Below are 15,818 nucleotides of genomic sequence, written 5' to 3'. Positions count from 1 at the left end.
ACACCGCGCGGTTTTAAAAGAAAACTAAAAATTAATATGGCAGATAGATTAACCTAAGTACAGTACCATTTCAATGGCGAAATAGTAGTTTAGTAATGACAACAAGGCATATTTGTGCATATTTATGACGCACTAGAAAGCGCTTTTAAGCTTTTGAATTATTTTTAAAAGTTCGTTGTCCGAGCAGAACAAGTACAGCTGGCTTTTTGTAGTATTATTGTTTAGCAAGTAACTCAAAGCATGAAAACAAAGCAATTAATTGACAGGATCCCTTTACGGCTGAATGCGGCTAAATGTAAATATAGTGAAGCGGCGGATTCATTGAAGCGATTATGAGCAAGAGCTGAGTGGCCAAAAGCAATTTTAACTTTAATTTATCAACACAAAACACTAGAAACTTGATGTCAATACTAAACTCTCCGTTTTACTCTTTGTTCTCAGTTACTTATATTTAGAATCAGAGTTTTGTCAGTTAACTTAAATGACAGTTATTCACTTTTTGCACTTTATGACATGTAACGGAAGCCTTGAGTGAATTAATCCGGTATGAATCGAGCTGAATCTAGTCAACAGTGATGTTTCAATTTCACTGTAAAAATGCTTGAGGTCTGAGAATATAGTTACAACAAACAACGTCGACATTTGACCGACCGAAAAAGGAATCAATTTTCTTTTGTCATTTGACATTTTATCCCTTAAGTCTCCACAATACAGGTCACTATAAGGATAGTTAAAGGGTGTAGAATGTACTTTCAGATCTAGTAATATAAAGGATTCGAAAAGGACATTCAACCATGAAGTGGGATCATTGACTTTCATTTCTTTTTTATTTCATTATTCCCAGTTTTTCGGCTTTATTTCACACTATGATCAGGTGGGCTCCTGCCATTATTTCATTTTTAAAATATTATTTCATCTTGCACAGCCAACGACGTTAGTTGGACTGCCCAACTGTTTATTGATGATATGTTACCGGCAGAAATGGAAGCCCGATTAATGAGTAATTAAATTTCGTTGTGAATTTTAATTCGTGTATAAACAGAATGAGCGTAAACTGAGCTTTTGAAACTCCTAGATAACATTAGAAAAACAATCGCTCCAACATAATGAAGTCAACATGTTCGTAGAAATTTGCCTTCGAATCAGTGGCTTCAAAACATTTTTTCCCTGCTGTTGGGTAACTGATTGCGCCAAATTCTCAAATACATATTGCTAGAACACATACAGTCTCGTAAACTGAAAGTAAACATTTTAAAACGCGAAAAAGAAACGAATGAACCTGCAGCAGACGAACTTTAAAAACGAGTTTCGAAGTCATCCTTACCTTTTTAACTTAAGCTAATGGAGAAAAATTCTTGCTATGGTTTTTTTAAGGGATGTGGATACGGCAGTTGCAAAATGGACCACTTTTATGTGTTGGGAAGATTCGTCAGCATGTGCTTTTGGACGCCTCTCGTGGATACTCAGCTCAAAATAAAACCGAAAGATAAAGACGGTCGGTTGGTCGCACCATTTCGTTCGTTTTGTGTAGTTTTCATTTAATGAGAATAACGCCTGAAAACGGGTTTAGTTTTTAAGACACAGACAATTTGATATCAATATAAAGCAGGTGAATTAATAACTTGTGCTTTTGTTGGCGGTAGGGTTAAAAAAAATTTTTCACTCGATTACGAACTCTTTTCGGTCCCTTGCAAAGAGATTATCCAAAAAAGGAAACATTCTACTTCCGGTTTCCCTCCGTGACTCACGAACGTCTGTGCTTAAGCTCCCTAATAACGTCTGTGTTTCCGCTATCCTAATTAATACACTGAAGGGAAAAAAATGATTTGTTTGTCATATGCACAGGGCGAGTAGGGATGGTGCAGTTGTGAGAGCACTTGCTAATCTCGTACCCTGATCTCAGTCGGTTCGGGAGTGTCGAAATGGAGATCTGGGTACGAGATTAAGCACTCGCCTCCCATCAATGTGGCCCGGGCTTGATTCCCGGAGTTGACGCCATATCTGGGTTGAGTTTGTTGTTAGTTCTCGTCCCTGCTCCGAGGGTTTTTCTCCGGGTACTCCGGTTTTCCTTCCTCCACAAAAACCAACATTTCCAAATTCCTATTCAACCTGGAAACAGTGGACGAATAGCCATTCTGTGGATGTGCCACTGAAATTCACATTTATTTTATTTATTATTCCACATCAATAATTATATTTATTTCTAACCATAAAATTTCTTGTGCATCGCTGTGGTACTTTACATGACAGTAATCCGAGGCCTTCAGACAGGCTTATTTTCAATAAATGGTTGGGTTACTTCTGGGTTGGCTTGTGCAACAAAATTGATCAGCTGGCGCCAATTGTTCAAAGAGTGGATAACTTTATACAGTGGATAAAAGGTATTAGTTGGAGTACATTTTATCCACTGGATAGCGATTTATCTGATAACAATCACTGACAATTACCAAGTGGGTAGTGCTTGTTGTGCACTCTGATTAGCTGTTCAAACTCTGGAAAGTACAGTCGACTCCCGATAACTCGAACTTTCAAGGGAAATTGAAAATGGATCGATTTATCGGGAGTTCGAGTTATCGAGGGTAAAATCATATAGAAAATGACCTGAAGGGAACGGAAACTTGGTTCGAGTTAGCGCGAGGTTCGAGATAGTGAGGGTTCGAGTTATCGGGAGTCGACTGTATTTGTCATTCACCTCCCTGTACTGTCCTGGATTTCACACGAGTTTTTTTTTCCAAAACGCTAATGAGCTTGCACCTCTATCCAACTTCAAGTTGAAGATCTGACTTTACCAGTTATGCCTGACGTTTAAGTTTTATGCAACTCGTACACACTCTGTTTTTCATTAACCGTTTTAGTTTTCCAAAGAGCACAGTCTGAATCTTATTTATTCTTGACTCTATTTTTTTCTTTGATAAGAAAGGTATTCATTATGTGGACTACATACTGATACACTGCAAGCCTAACAGGAATTGAAAATACCATATTTGCTTAACACCTAAAAGCCAAGAGTGAAAAAGAAGTGAACTATTACAAAAAAAATGAGTTATGCTAAACTGCATGCTCCAGTATAAATATTGCTTTAAATAACAAAATTAATTTTAGGGTCAACAATATCACTTGAAAAGTTTCTGCAAAAGGTATATATCCATTTTCTGTTTAAATTTGGCAACTTTTCGTGAGTATGACAACCTGTGACAATTCCACATCATTTTACCGTAAATAGGCCATTTTACAGTTGTGTGCTTAGTGACTTGGCCTTGGATTGGAAGCGAGGCTGGGGGTGACCTTGTTTTGATACAAACCTTACTGCTTTTCATATGTAGATCATGCTGTTCTTATGCTAACTAGTTTGCATTTACATATGAAACACAGTGCGGTTTGTATCAAAACAAGGTCACCTCCAGCCTCGCTTCCAATCCAAGGCCAGGTCACTAAACACACATCTGTAAAATGGCCTATTAAAAAAATTATGGGCTGGCAGAGGAAAATTTCTCACCCCCACCCCCCCCCCCCCCCAAAAAAAAAGACTGGTCTTTCCTTCAATTAGGCCTACTGTTTCCACCTATTACTGATCAACCCTTTCTTCCAAGTGTGGTAAAAAAAAATTATGTATAAACAACGGGTAAACGTAACAAATAAGAAAAGTACGTTACGGTTTTACTTTGAGAGCTCAAGCTGAGAAGTTTATTTTTGTGAGTCTGAGTTAACTAAACCGCTTTACGACATACCTAAAACGAGGCGGCCTTTCACGGAAACATTAGATGAATTATCGCAGTTTAGTAAACTCGCCGATTCGACTGCGCAACAACAGACTTACAGATTGCAGATCCATGATTTTAGAGCGATTCTCACGCATAAATAAGGAACAATCCCGCGATGGATTTGGTTGCCCTCTGATCGATATCAATATATTATTCATATTCAGGTTGATGTTGATTGCCTCAGCTTATTTTAACAGTGCTCTGACGGCATCTAATTTGTTGGCCAAGTGCCTCTGGAAGACAAATTCTAAGAAAAAAAAGGGGGCCTAATTTCGACCAATTCCGACCCTTTTGTTTGTTTTGTTACCTTTACCAAAAGAGCTCTCTTTTTCTTTCGAAATGATACCAAACATGATACGTGTTTCTATTATTCGCCTGCGGGTTCGCCTGTTCACGGTTCAGTTTTCCTTAAAGCACAGATTTGCGTTAAAAAAATGGCCGGTGAGCGCTTGAAGGAAAACGGTCAGTAAGTCGACTACTCAGTACTGCAATCTTGTTCATCCACAACGTTACCGGTCGTTTCGCTACACTGCTGACACTGCAGTTCAGTCGATTTGCTACGTTTTAAAATTGACATATTCTCTAATATCTGAACTCAATTTACTTCTCATGCAAATTAACACTGTGAAACGTAGAACAAGGTAAGATAATATTTCACCCGAACTCACTTTAAGAACGAGAAATAATCATATTTTCATAGTTAATGTCGAGCGAAACGACCGTGAAGCGAAACGACTTTGTAGCGAAACGACCGGATACTGTACCACTCTATTCAGTCTGGGAAGCTACTAAATATTCCCGTATCAGTGAAATATTTAGTTAGGTTCAAGGTACAAATTGCAAATGTTTTTCTTTGTTCTGACGGTGGAGGCTTCCTTTAAGCGTGAAAAGTCTTGTCAGCGAAAAAGTAAACAAGAACCTCTGACCATACTTTTATTAGTAGAATGAGCAGTGTTTATTAACGGTTGTGAATCTATCGTTCGAGCGCTCACGATGTTTTCATTGACCATCCAAGTTTTGTTTTCGCTGTTGGTGCTGATTTTATCCACCGTCAGCCCAGCTGAATCAGGCAACAGTAGGAAGGGGCCCACTTCCCCGACTAACAGTAAATGTCAAAATCTCATTTACAACACTTTCAGCGCGGGGCCCAACAAAGAGGTTAAGAAACTCTTGCAAGAAATGAAACTACAACTTTCGGATCTTCAGAAAAAACTAGAGGCACTCACAGGGAACAAAACAACTGGTAAAGGTGATTAAAACGTTCGTTTATGTCCGAATAAAAGCGATTTTAAAATGCAAATAAAAAGTATTGGTTTTTTGAGAACTAATTTAATAACGGAGAAATATTGAAGAATAATAACAAATTTAACGATTTTTTCCTGAGCTTTCCGCGCATAGGAATGCCGCTTGTTTTAATAATATTATTCATTTTGAACTTCACAGTTTCAATTGACTTTATTTCTTGATGATATTTATAAATCGAAACGTTGAATTGCTTTAATTTTGTATTTATAAATAAATTGATTTAAAAAATCCGTGATAAAAATGCAATGGCCTGTCAAAAGAATGTTGCTAAAAGGTTTGTTATTTTTCATTAAAACGACAATCGAGCGCTTTTCAGTGAACTCACTGATGAGTTTTGTAATTGTTTTTATATGCAAGTTTAGGCAGCTATATTATTTACAATTCACGGTTGATCAACTCTGATTAAGTCACACTGGTTGTTACCATCGCGTGTTAACTAATCATGAATTTGATTATGCTTTGCTTGTGGTTTTCAGGTCACAAGAAGAACTGTGCTGAGCTGTACAAATCCGGAAGGAAGATCAGTGGTGTTTATACAATCGATCCTGATGGTTCGGGCCCGTTTGATGCGTTCTGTGACCAAACAACAGCCGGTGGAGGGTGGACAGTGTTCCAGAAGAGACTGGACGGCTCGGTCAATTTCTACCGCCGCTGGAACGACTACAAACTGGGCTTTGGTAACCTGAATGGCGAGTTTTGGCTGGGACTGGACAAGATAAACCGGCTGACTAAAAGCGCACGAAATAGGCTTCGTGTGGACCTGGAAGACACAAAAGGGAAGAGTGCCTATGCTATGTACGATCACTTTGCTGTTACAAGCGAGAGAACTAAGTATCAGCTGAGTCTTGGAACTTACTCAGGTGAGCACTCTTTTAAAGCAAACGCGTCTCTCCTCTTCCCGAGGGTTCCTTCACCTCCTCCTGCGAAAAAGGAGGAGAAGCGACTGTGCGAATGAGGTTAAAACAATACAGCGCTATACATAAGTGGCCTGTGTTTTCAATAAAAATTTGAACCGTTTGAGAGCCACGCTAAAACAGTTTTCAGGATCTCAGCATTCATGATAATTAATATACGGGTTTTTGTGGTTGTATATCTTCTTGGAACTGAATGTAAAATGTAAAATCTTCTTTCAGGAACTGCTGGAGATTCCCTTTCTCTTCATCGTGGCTACGCATTTTCAACTAAAGATCGGGACAATGACAGCGGTTCGGGTAACTGTGCCGTGTCCTACAAAGGAGCCTGGTGGTACAAATATTGTCACGAGTCCAATCTGAACGGCTTGTATCATCATGGCAAGCACTCATCATACGGTGACGGTGTCATCTGGGGTCGCTGGAAAGGACATAACTACTCTGTGAAGAGAGCTGAGATGAAGATCAGACCAGAGAAGTTTTAAACTTCTGTCTTTGCATCTTCATAACCAGCTCTGGCTCCAAAGAGCTGTTCAGTAAATAATCACAAAACACTGAAGGCTTGAATCATTTCTGTTTCATTATTGTAATAGGATTTTTTGGTGAATAAAGCTGAGTATCTGAAAATTTAACTTCTCTGTTCCGTCTTCTTTCGTTTTTATCCCTTCCCCAATTTTTTTTTGTGTGTGTGTGGGTGTGTGTATTTTATCGCTTTTTCCCGCTTTTTTTTTTTAATTACAGATTTACACTAATACAAAATCTACAACTGAGAAAAACACTTAAAAGAAAACAAAAAATAGAAACAACAACTTACGTACACGAAATAAGTAAGGATAGACAACAGCTATTCAAGGTGATATGAGTTGGAGTAAAGGACCCACTTACTCAGTAGTGAAAGGAGAGTATGTCTTTTTACCTCAAAATATAATATTGGCTTTAATAAGCCAGTGAGTCCAATGCTTTTGATCGTTTGCACAAGATAGACAAACCTTTGTCATTTAATTTACAAAGTCAAAATAAAATAAGATATCTGCTTTACAGAATTACATAATTTATAAAGGTGTGAAAAAGTTGAGCATCATAAATTCCGAAAAGAATATCTTTTATCTCTAATGACCTGGTCCAGGGCAGTTTATTACTGAATACACCTTCGAGCTGAAGATCTGTCTTTTAAAGTTATGCCTGAAGTTAAGTTTTATGCAACTCGTACACGCTCATCTTTTCCTACCATCTGTTTTTACCAATAACCGTTTTTTTCCCAAATAATACAGTCTGAAAATAACGCTTCTTTGCGATAAAAAAAAAAAAAACATCCTTTCACCGATGTGGACTACATACTGACACACTGTTCTCGTGTTAATTATTTCACCAAATCATTTACCAAAAGTAAATCAAAGATCATTTTGTTGTTGGCTTTCCTTAATGCGTAAAATTTTTCATCACAAACCAACACGTTCCAAACTTATTTCATCCAGAATATGACATCATAAGTTTATTAGTAGTACATGTAAGACTACACTAAGTATCACCTCATTAAAGAATAATTTTTTTAGGTAAATGACAAAACCTTTAAAATTATTTCAGTAAGGGCGATAATGATACTTTGAAAAGTTTCTGCAGAAGGGATTTCCATTATCGACCATTATCTGTCTAAATTTGGAAACTTTTTGTGAGGAACAAGACAACCTGTAAAAAATCCACATCATTTTACAGCATGGATGGCTCAATTTTCAGCCATTTTTGGCATGTACCTTCCTCCACAGGGAGGAATGGAAATCAGATTCAATAATATGGCAGAAGCAACTGCCGAAACATTTCTGAAAAACTCAGGAGTGTTGTGGTTTTCTTAAAATTAACTGGAAATTATAATTAAGCCTGCATGTATGATTGTATCATAGCAACAGGGAAAACTCTCTGGTAACCATGTCAGTTTTGTGGGGCAAGCATGATTTTTAAGGGTAGTTATGGGCAGTGAAAGCCAAATCAAATGGCAAAGCATTTTTCAGTACAAAAGTTTCAAAACCTTTGGGTAATATACCTCACAAGTTTGCCTATCAACACAATTTACAGGGGACATGACCATGCAAGTGATTCAATTTAGTAACCTCTTAAGTGTTAGCACCTTAATCCCAAAAGAAAATGCACACCCTGGGCAGTAAATCAAATCTCCACAGTTGATGTTTAGTACCCTTCCTATGAGTTTAATACCCTGTTGAAGTGAGCTTTCAGCCCATGTGGAAGGTTCACTACAAAATAAAATGATGAAAGGTGGAAATGAATACATTTTTTGAAAATGATCAGTGTGTTCCGTCAGTGACACAAGCAATTACCCAGAAAAAAGAAATCCTAGTTTTTTTGTTAAAAATTTCAAAGTCTTACAACAGATGTTTTCAAGTTTAGGAATTTTACTTGTCTAACTGACATTAAAATATGACATGTCATGAAATCTATACCTGTTGGCTACTTGGGCACGCAAGTTATCCTTTAAGCCGCTTAAAAGTGGCTTGGTAAGAATTCCTCCATCCGCTATTCACGTGTTTGTCCTAAAGGGAACAAACTGTTCATGACTTTTGGAAGTGTCATATTCCGGTTCATATGTTCTCTGCACTTTGCTGACAAGAACAAAGCTGATGCATTCTCCCGGGTGGGGGGGGGGGGGGGGGGTACTTGGGTTAAGTTTTGCTGGGTATGTGCCGCTGGCCTGCCAGAGCCCCTGCCCTATTATAGGCTATTTTGTGGCCAGTTATAGACCCCATCTTAGTCACTTTTTGGGAAAATGTAATTTTCACGATCCCAACTAAGTCACTTTCTATTTATGCATCTACTTTCAAGAACGGAATGTAACGCGAGGTGATTGAAAATGCGACCCCATTCTTGTCAATCCAGTCTTGAAAATGCGACCCCATCCAGCAGCACATCCCCATTAGCCTCTTATAAGGAAGTAACCCCCCCCCCCCCCCCCGGGTGCATTCTTGCCTATCAACACACAGATCCTACAACACAAAATGTTAAATTATTTTTAAACAACATTAAGGGTGCCCTGAAAGAGGGGAGTAAAGCCAATTTGTTCTTGTCAGATTGAAATACCAAGCTGGTAGCTGGTACATGGAAATGAATGCACAAAGTGCAATAGCATTAGTAATTTACACAGTACATGGAAGAGGCAGACTGTGCTGTACGGCAGTGATTGGCAGCAAAAGAAAGATTGGAAAATTTAGCTGGTATATACCTGCCAACTCTCACACCTGTGGGTTGAAATCTTTGATCTCACACAAGCTCATGCTTATGGACCAATTTCTCACGCCTGGTTAAAAAGTGTGAGCTATTACATCCTTAACTGATACACTTTCCTAAAAAATGTAAAACTTAGCTCAATGCGAGAAACCAAAAGTCCATGTAAAATGAGTAAATGATGATACTTTCCCCAAAACCTCTGATTTTTGTCAGGACCATATGAAACATAAGTATTTATTCTTGACAACTTCAGAATTTTTCGTTCAACGTCTTTGAAATCTTCAGGCGTCTTTAAAAAACTTCAGAAATCTTTGGATAAAGTCGCATTGTCTTCTAAAATCCTGGCAGTCCCAAGAGAAAAATCTTTCGTCTTTGAGGTAGAAAAAGTTGGCAGGTATACTAGTAGAGCAGATCTAAGAGATCCTTTGTTTGCAGTATTGTATCATTGGCTTCGATTCATGAAGATGAATGATGGTGATGATAAATATGTAGAGGATGATACCTGATATATTTATAAATGCAATAAAAATTTTACAACTTCATGCAATCTGTATTCACCTTTTTAAGCAAACTGGATTGTATTATTCTGCATAGTCAAACCCTTCTGACCAGTCTTTCCAGTAAAGACCTGTTTTCATTTTCAAAAGGACAGTAGTCCAGTCATTTCACAACTATGGTACTCTACACCAACTCCCAGAAGTGAACAAACCTAATATAAACAACAAAATTCAAACCGTATGAATATAATGTAATGCTTACATGTACATGTACACTAAGTAAATGGTACTCCACTTTATCAACACACAGATCATACAAATTAATGCTACAAGATTGGAAAATTGCACCACTGAGTTTCATTCAGCTCTTAATTTCTTACAAATGAGGTATATGATACAATGTAAAGTATTCTACCTGTTTAAACTTTGCCCGCACTTTCTCAAGATTAACAAACAGCTCTTCATTTGTGGGATCATTTGAGAGGAAGTGCCAGAATCATCTTCTTCAAAGTTTCCAACAATTTAGTGCACCTGAAAAACAAATTTCATACCCTGGATTATCCACAGTAATATCATTACCTGTAGCTACCCAAATGTCTGCGTCAAGTCAAATTAGAAAATCACAATGTGTCAAGTTATGAGTCAAACTATAGTAGATTATTTAACTAAGTTCATGTGACAAACATCCTGTGCACTGCTTGGATATAAATGTCTTTGAGTGGTATAATTATGTGCAAATGGTATTTTTAATTAAAAAAAAAATTAAATCAACCTTAAAATCATCCTGATAGGCTCCCAGCTGACTGTGCCTACAATAATTTATTACTACATGTACCTTCCTGACTGGATTATTAAGTCAATTTTGCTACACTCCAGCACTTCTAAAATGTCCATTGAAGCTTCCTGAGTTGATTAATAGCTCCTTAAATGTCTTACTTGCTTTTATGTATGCATAAAACACCATATTAACTCGATTAACCACCCTGGCCACTTATTTAATTTTGGGCCATTGAGGGTGGGCACTCGTTATTTCCCCAACATTTTCAGCAAGCGAGGATTATGTAAAGTTAAGTATTTCTGTTTTCCACCATGTTTGTAATTTATTGCAATTTTTTTCCACTATGTTCTCATGCTTGTCTTGTCCCACCTCGACTAGCTTTGTGGCTATTTGCGGGACAAGCCCCTGATATTATCTGAATTTGTAAATAATTATTGCTGTTGTTGTTGTGATATTATTTTAGAGAATAACAGAAAGAGGGATAACAAGTTTATTTCTCTTCAACAAGACAAAACAAAACAAAGTGCAGAAACTTACATAAACAAGCCATAAACAATTGATAAACGTTCATTGACCACCCTATCTAAAACCAAGTTGGAACATAACTGACGCTCCTCTTACGGCAAGCTGGGCTAGTACAGAAATGTTGTTTGTTGGGTGAGGGTGGGATGGGCGCTTATTCAAGGGTGGCTGCTTATTAACTTTTTGGGCTTTCAGGGTGGGTGCTTATTCGAGGTGGGCAGTTAATCAAATAAATACAGTATGTTTTGAACAGCATATTTAGCACTTATAATAGTAACCTTAGTAGTACAATGTTATGTATTCATTTATTTTTTCTTCCCCATATACACTGTAGTACTAATGTGCGCACATGTAGTGTTTAACATTTAGTAAGCTGTACTTAAATTCAAAAACAAAAACAACAATGTACAATAGCATAACTTGACAGCTTTGGTATCACTTATTGACCCACCAGCTGTGTTCAAAAATTGAAGTCCAGAGCCTCAAGATTACCCTGCCCAATGGGTAGTCATGTATGTATTGTGGTTCAATTTTTATTTTCCTTTGTTTTATACTCATCATCATACATTACCATGTACGAAATAAAAAGGAAACTAAAATTTGTACCACAACATACCTACATAATTTGTACTTGAAATAGCTATGAAGCACACTAATCTAGTATGTTTTGTTATATTTTTAGCTGGAGGATAGGGTGACTACATGTTGCAAAACCCACATAAATCCAGCTTTTTCAGGCTCATTTTAGCCTCAGAGTGGTGGGGTATTCTGCAATTGCTCCAATAACAAGAAAAATAGCACCAAAAAAAAAAAAATAATTTTTATTTCGGTTTTGCATTGGGCCTTCCAGTAAAATTTCAAGCCACATTGAGACAAACCCAAGATAGAACCTTGTCCTTGTCTTTAACAAAAACAGTCCATTTAAAATTGGAAGTTGAGAACTCTGCCTTATTTTGCGGAACATATCACTTCTCATCCAATCAGAAAACAAATTTTTTAATTGTGCTCGTTTGTGCGGGACTATCTCGCACGCAAACCAGTACTAGCACGGGACATCAGAGGAGAATTTGTTCTTTGATATTAGGGTTAAAGGATTAAGGATATGTCAAAGATGTTACGTTGCTGAGGGTGAATGACCACTGATGTATCTATTACTTTGTGAAGTTTTCTATTTTACTATCTGGGTTCCTTTAGATCATCTGTTTTATTCAGAATTGAGCGACGAACTGAGCTGATAAGACACAACTGAGGTATATCACTTGAAATCTTGCATAGTAATACTTATCAACTTTAGAATAATAATAATAATTAATAATAATAATAATAATAATAATAATAATAATAATAATAATAATAATAATAATAATAATTGTAGGAACTAAGAGATCAAAGCAAAATTATTATTCTTTTACCTTTTCTGCCAAACGTATATTCTTCCAAAATTCCTCATGCCTTTTCCTTACTTCTTTTTCTTGGGGAATCTCAAATCGACCAACCCCTTTCCAGTTTTATACAATTACATACTTAATGTCGATGTTTTTTTCAGTTCACGTTAAGTCTTCACTGAGTTGACATGAGTTGGTTCTGTTCTTTCTGCGAAAAATCCTTTAGTAGAAAAGATAACATGCAAAGACATATGTTTAATAAGCACAATGAGTCGCCGAGTTTCACTCCATTCAGAGCTATGCCGTTTTCTCCAGAAAAATGTCAGCGGTTTCGCTTCCAGCATCCTTTTACTTCCATGATTGCCGGGATGACGGGGTCCGGAAAAACGGCCTGGGTTCGATCTCCATTGCAACAAGCTTCAGAGACAATTCACCCTCCCCCGGAGAGGATCGTTTGGTGATATTCAAAATGGCAGCCTGCGTACACAGAAATGCTAGTCGCCATGCCACATCTTGAATTCGTCAAGGGAATTCCTAAGGCTTTGGAGCAGGATTCCAATTTTAATGTAAACACACGGAATTTGATCGTGTTTGATGATCAGATGGTTGACGCCAGTAGAGACCAGCGAATTGTGAACCTCTTTACTCGTGGTTCTCATCATCGTAATCTCAGTGTGATTTATATCGTGCAGAATATATTCCATCAGGGAAAAGGTAGCCGCAGCATAAGCCTAAACAGTCATTATTTGGTGTTATTTAAGAATCCACGAGACAAATTGCAAATCTTGACTCTGGCGAAGCAAATGTATCCCGGCCAAACGGATTTCTTTTTAAATCAGTACGAAGAGGCTGTGAAAAGACCTTTTGGTTAGCTGTTGATTGATCTGAAAACCACTACCCAAGACAACTGTAGATTGCGGACAAACATCCTACCCAGCGAAGAAGGCTTTAACCAGGCAAGATTTCAAGAAAATATTCCTCAAGAGCTTTTAAAATATCTGAAGCAGCGAAACATAGCGACACTCCCAGTACTTCCAGCTATGGAAGAAATAAAGGGCAGTATGGATGGCATGCTTTTCTCGAAACGATCTCCGGGAAGATGAAAAAGCTAAACGATACTTTCAGTTGCAAAACAGATACCTGGCTTTTAAAAAACAATTAAATTCAAGAACACGACCGGAAGAAATAATCAGCGCTGTTCCAGACTTATCATCAAGGGCACTAGATTCTTCGACAGCAACGGCAGCATTCGCCACTCCCCTCAACCCTTTTAACGCAACACCTGAATTAACACAAGCGGCTATCTCTCAAAAACCATACAAGGAAAGCCTCACCCCTGCACCACCCTCAAACCCTGCTTTCCTGACCCCTCCTTCCACGGTAGAAACACCATCACAACAAGCCCCGAAGCGAAAAAGGCGTCGGATTCAATTTGTAAATTATTTGGATGATCATGAAGCTCATGGCAAACAGCTGAGGAAACGTCGGCATAAGAAATTTAATTCTTACAAGTACTTCATGGGCGAAGAAGATGAAGATTAATTAATTTCCATCCGCTTGAAATCGCTGTGTATTTGACTCTTTTTTGTCATTGTTTTTTAATAAAGTTTTTAAAACGGTATCTCTTGTCTGGTTCTATTGCTAGCAATTATAAGTCGCGTGTTTCCATTGATTCTTGTTAAGTTATATAAAATTGATTATATACTAATGCGTCAAGATACTCCCAGTTGGGGTTTTTCAGCAGAGCTGAACTAATTTCTATGCAACTTTGGGCTCCTTGACCCGCATAATTAACTGACTAACGGTGCGTTTTTCATTTCCTCGGGATAGATAGGAGAAAACGGGCTATCCCTAAAACAGGGAATGGGGAATGGGGAACGGGGAATCTCTAAAATAGGGAATCTCTAAAAGGGGGAATCTCTAAAAGGGGGAATCTCTGAAATAGGGAATCTCTAAAAGGGGAAATCTCTAAAATAGGGAATCTCTAAAAGAGGGAATCTCTAAAAGGGGGAATCTCTAAAAGGGGGAATCTCTGAAATAGGGAATCTCTAAAAGGGGGAATCTCTAAAAAAGGGAATCTCTAAAAGGGGGAATCTCTAAAATAGGGAATCTCTAAAAGGGGCGATCTCTAAAATAGGGAATCTCTAAAAGGGGGAATCTCTAAAATAGGGAATCTCTAAAAGGGGGAATCTCTAAAAGGGGGAATCTCTAAAAGGGGGAATCTCTGAAATAGGGAATCTCTAAAAGGGGGAATCTCTAAAAAAGGGAATCTCTAAAAGGGGGAATCTCTAAAATAGGGAATCTCTAAAAGGGGCGATCTCTAAAATAGGGAATCTTTAAAAGGGGGAATCTCTAAAAAGGGGAATCTCTAAAAGGGGGAATTTTTAAAGTAAGGAATCTCTAAAAGGGAGAATGTACTTAGTAGCTTTTTTACAACCACTGTTTCGGCCGGCTTTTTTGTTGTCTGATACTGGGTAATAAACAGCGCGCCAAATGAGCCTTGACCAATTACTTCCTGGCTCGTAATCTCTTCCCAGCTAAATTTTGGGAGCCCATCAAACGCCTCCAGCTTTTTTCTTTTGCTGGCAAACGCCAATGGAAACTTGAAATTGTTATCCATCGAGTTGAAAAAAAGGTCGACCGAAGGTCGGGATGACATATCTTATCTTAACACGTTCTTGCAGCCATTTCCCGCCATTTGGTACTACTTTGAGAGAATTTGTCTCTTTGGTATATAAACAAAGCAGACGCTATTAAACCTTATATTCTCATTACTAGTCTTGTTAATTACGCCATGAAACGTAACCAGCCAGACACAATGAAAACATATTTAGCATTTGGGTGGCTTCTGGCCTACGTCAGACATGTCTTTATTATCCCAGCGTGAGGAAAACATACCTCTGGTACCTGGGTGATAGCATCGTAGATAAGGTGAATTTTTCCTTGACCGGTGAAAGTTTTTTTTTTCTTGAAAAACATTGATGACGTTTGTTGCAACTTTCGAAAGGTATAAAAGGAAATTGGTTAGTTTTACACATAAGAAAGGGCTTTTTTTATTAGACATCATTGTAAGGCCATTAGGGCTGATGGATCAATCACAAACAACGCGAATTTCACAATTTGCATTTTTAAACTGATCACTAGATAAGCTTTATGCAGGCGTAAAGACGTCTGTCTAGTCCAGTTTATAATGATGGTCGACGCGTGTTACAGATGCCAGGCCCGGTTCCAGTTCCAGTCATTTTGAGTCTACGGCTTATTCAGAGATTCAATTGCGTTTTCATCTTTACCGTTGTCCAGTAAGATGCTGTAGAAAATTCGATTTATCTCGCTGTATGTGGCCCCTAGGTATCGATTGGCAAAAATTTTTTAGACCACCCCTCGAAGATATTGCAGCAAGCGACGACAAAAGTTTATTTTTATCT

General features: G+C 37.9%; 3 protein-coding genes and 1 long non-coding RNA gene across 7 annotated transcripts in view; 2 read left to right on the top strand and 2 right to left on the bottom strand.

The window, feature by feature from the left end:
* LOC146472807 (uncharacterized) overlaps nt 1-12,905 on the bottom strand; it is a 151,299-nt gene extending 138,394 nt beyond the window's left edge. Inside the window, exons 1-2 of the long non-coding RNA XR_014866498.1 lie at nt 12,421-12,905; nt 10,124-10,239 (exon numbers count right to left, since the gene is read on the bottom strand). This is a non-coding gene — a long non-coding RNA (uncharacterized LOC146472807). The remainder of the gene's footprint in view (nt 1-10,123; nt 10,240-12,420) is intronic.
* The window catches only part of LOC146472802 (protein LTO1 homolog), a 188,647-nt gene that overhangs the window by 138,394 nt on the left and 34,435 nt on the right, over nt 1-15,818 (bottom strand). The gene's annotated exons all lie outside the window — the stretch shown is intronic.
* Nucleotides 1-15,818, top strand: part of LOC146472806 (microfibril-associated glycoprotein 4-like) — a 66,723-nt gene that overhangs the window by 46,887 nt on the left and 4,018 nt on the right. The window lies entirely within an intron of this gene.
* LOC146472808 (ryncolin-1-like) lies at nt 3,234-6,609 on the top strand. Of its 2 annotated transcripts, none has more exons than XM_085119028.1 (3): nt 3,234-5,004; nt 5,543-5,926; nt 6,200-6,609. In XM_085119028.1, exons 1-3 carry the CDS (start codon nt 4,755-4,757, stop codon nt 6,460-6,462), a joined length of 897 nt encoding a protein of 298 aa, XP_084975154.1. In that variant the 5' UTR covers nt 3,234-4,754; the 3' UTR covers nt 6,463-6,609. The 2 variants fall into 2 exon arrangements, with proteins under 2 accessions (XP_084975154.1, XP_084975153.1); XM_085119027.1 differs by having other exon boundaries at nt 3,515-5,010.

Source organism: Pavona decussata, unplaced genomic scaffold, assembly GCF_977016875.1.
Source record: "Pavona decussata unplaced genomic scaffold, jaPavDecu1.1 SCAFFOLD_96, whole genome shotgun sequence".
Classification (NCBI taxonomy): Eukaryota; Metazoa; Cnidaria; class Anthozoa; order Scleractinia; family Agariciidae; genus Pavona; species Pavona decussata.
This window is presented reverse-complemented; position numbering and strand designations above follow the sequence as displayed.

Excerpts from the sequence above, each read along its gene's own strand:
- LOC146472808 (XM_085119027.1), top strand. The coding sequence starts at position 4,755 with ATGTTTTCATTGACCATCCAAGTTTTGTTTTCGCTGTTGGTGCTGATT. Across the intron at positions 5,011-5,542 it reads GAACAAAACAACTGGTAAAG|GTCACAAGAAGAACTGTGCT; the intron begins GTGATTAAAACG and ends TGTGGTTTTCAG. Across the intron at positions 5,927-6,199 it reads GAGTCTTGGAACTTACTCAG|GAACTGCTGGAGATTCCCTT; the intron begins GTGAGCACTCTT and ends ATCTTCTTTCAG.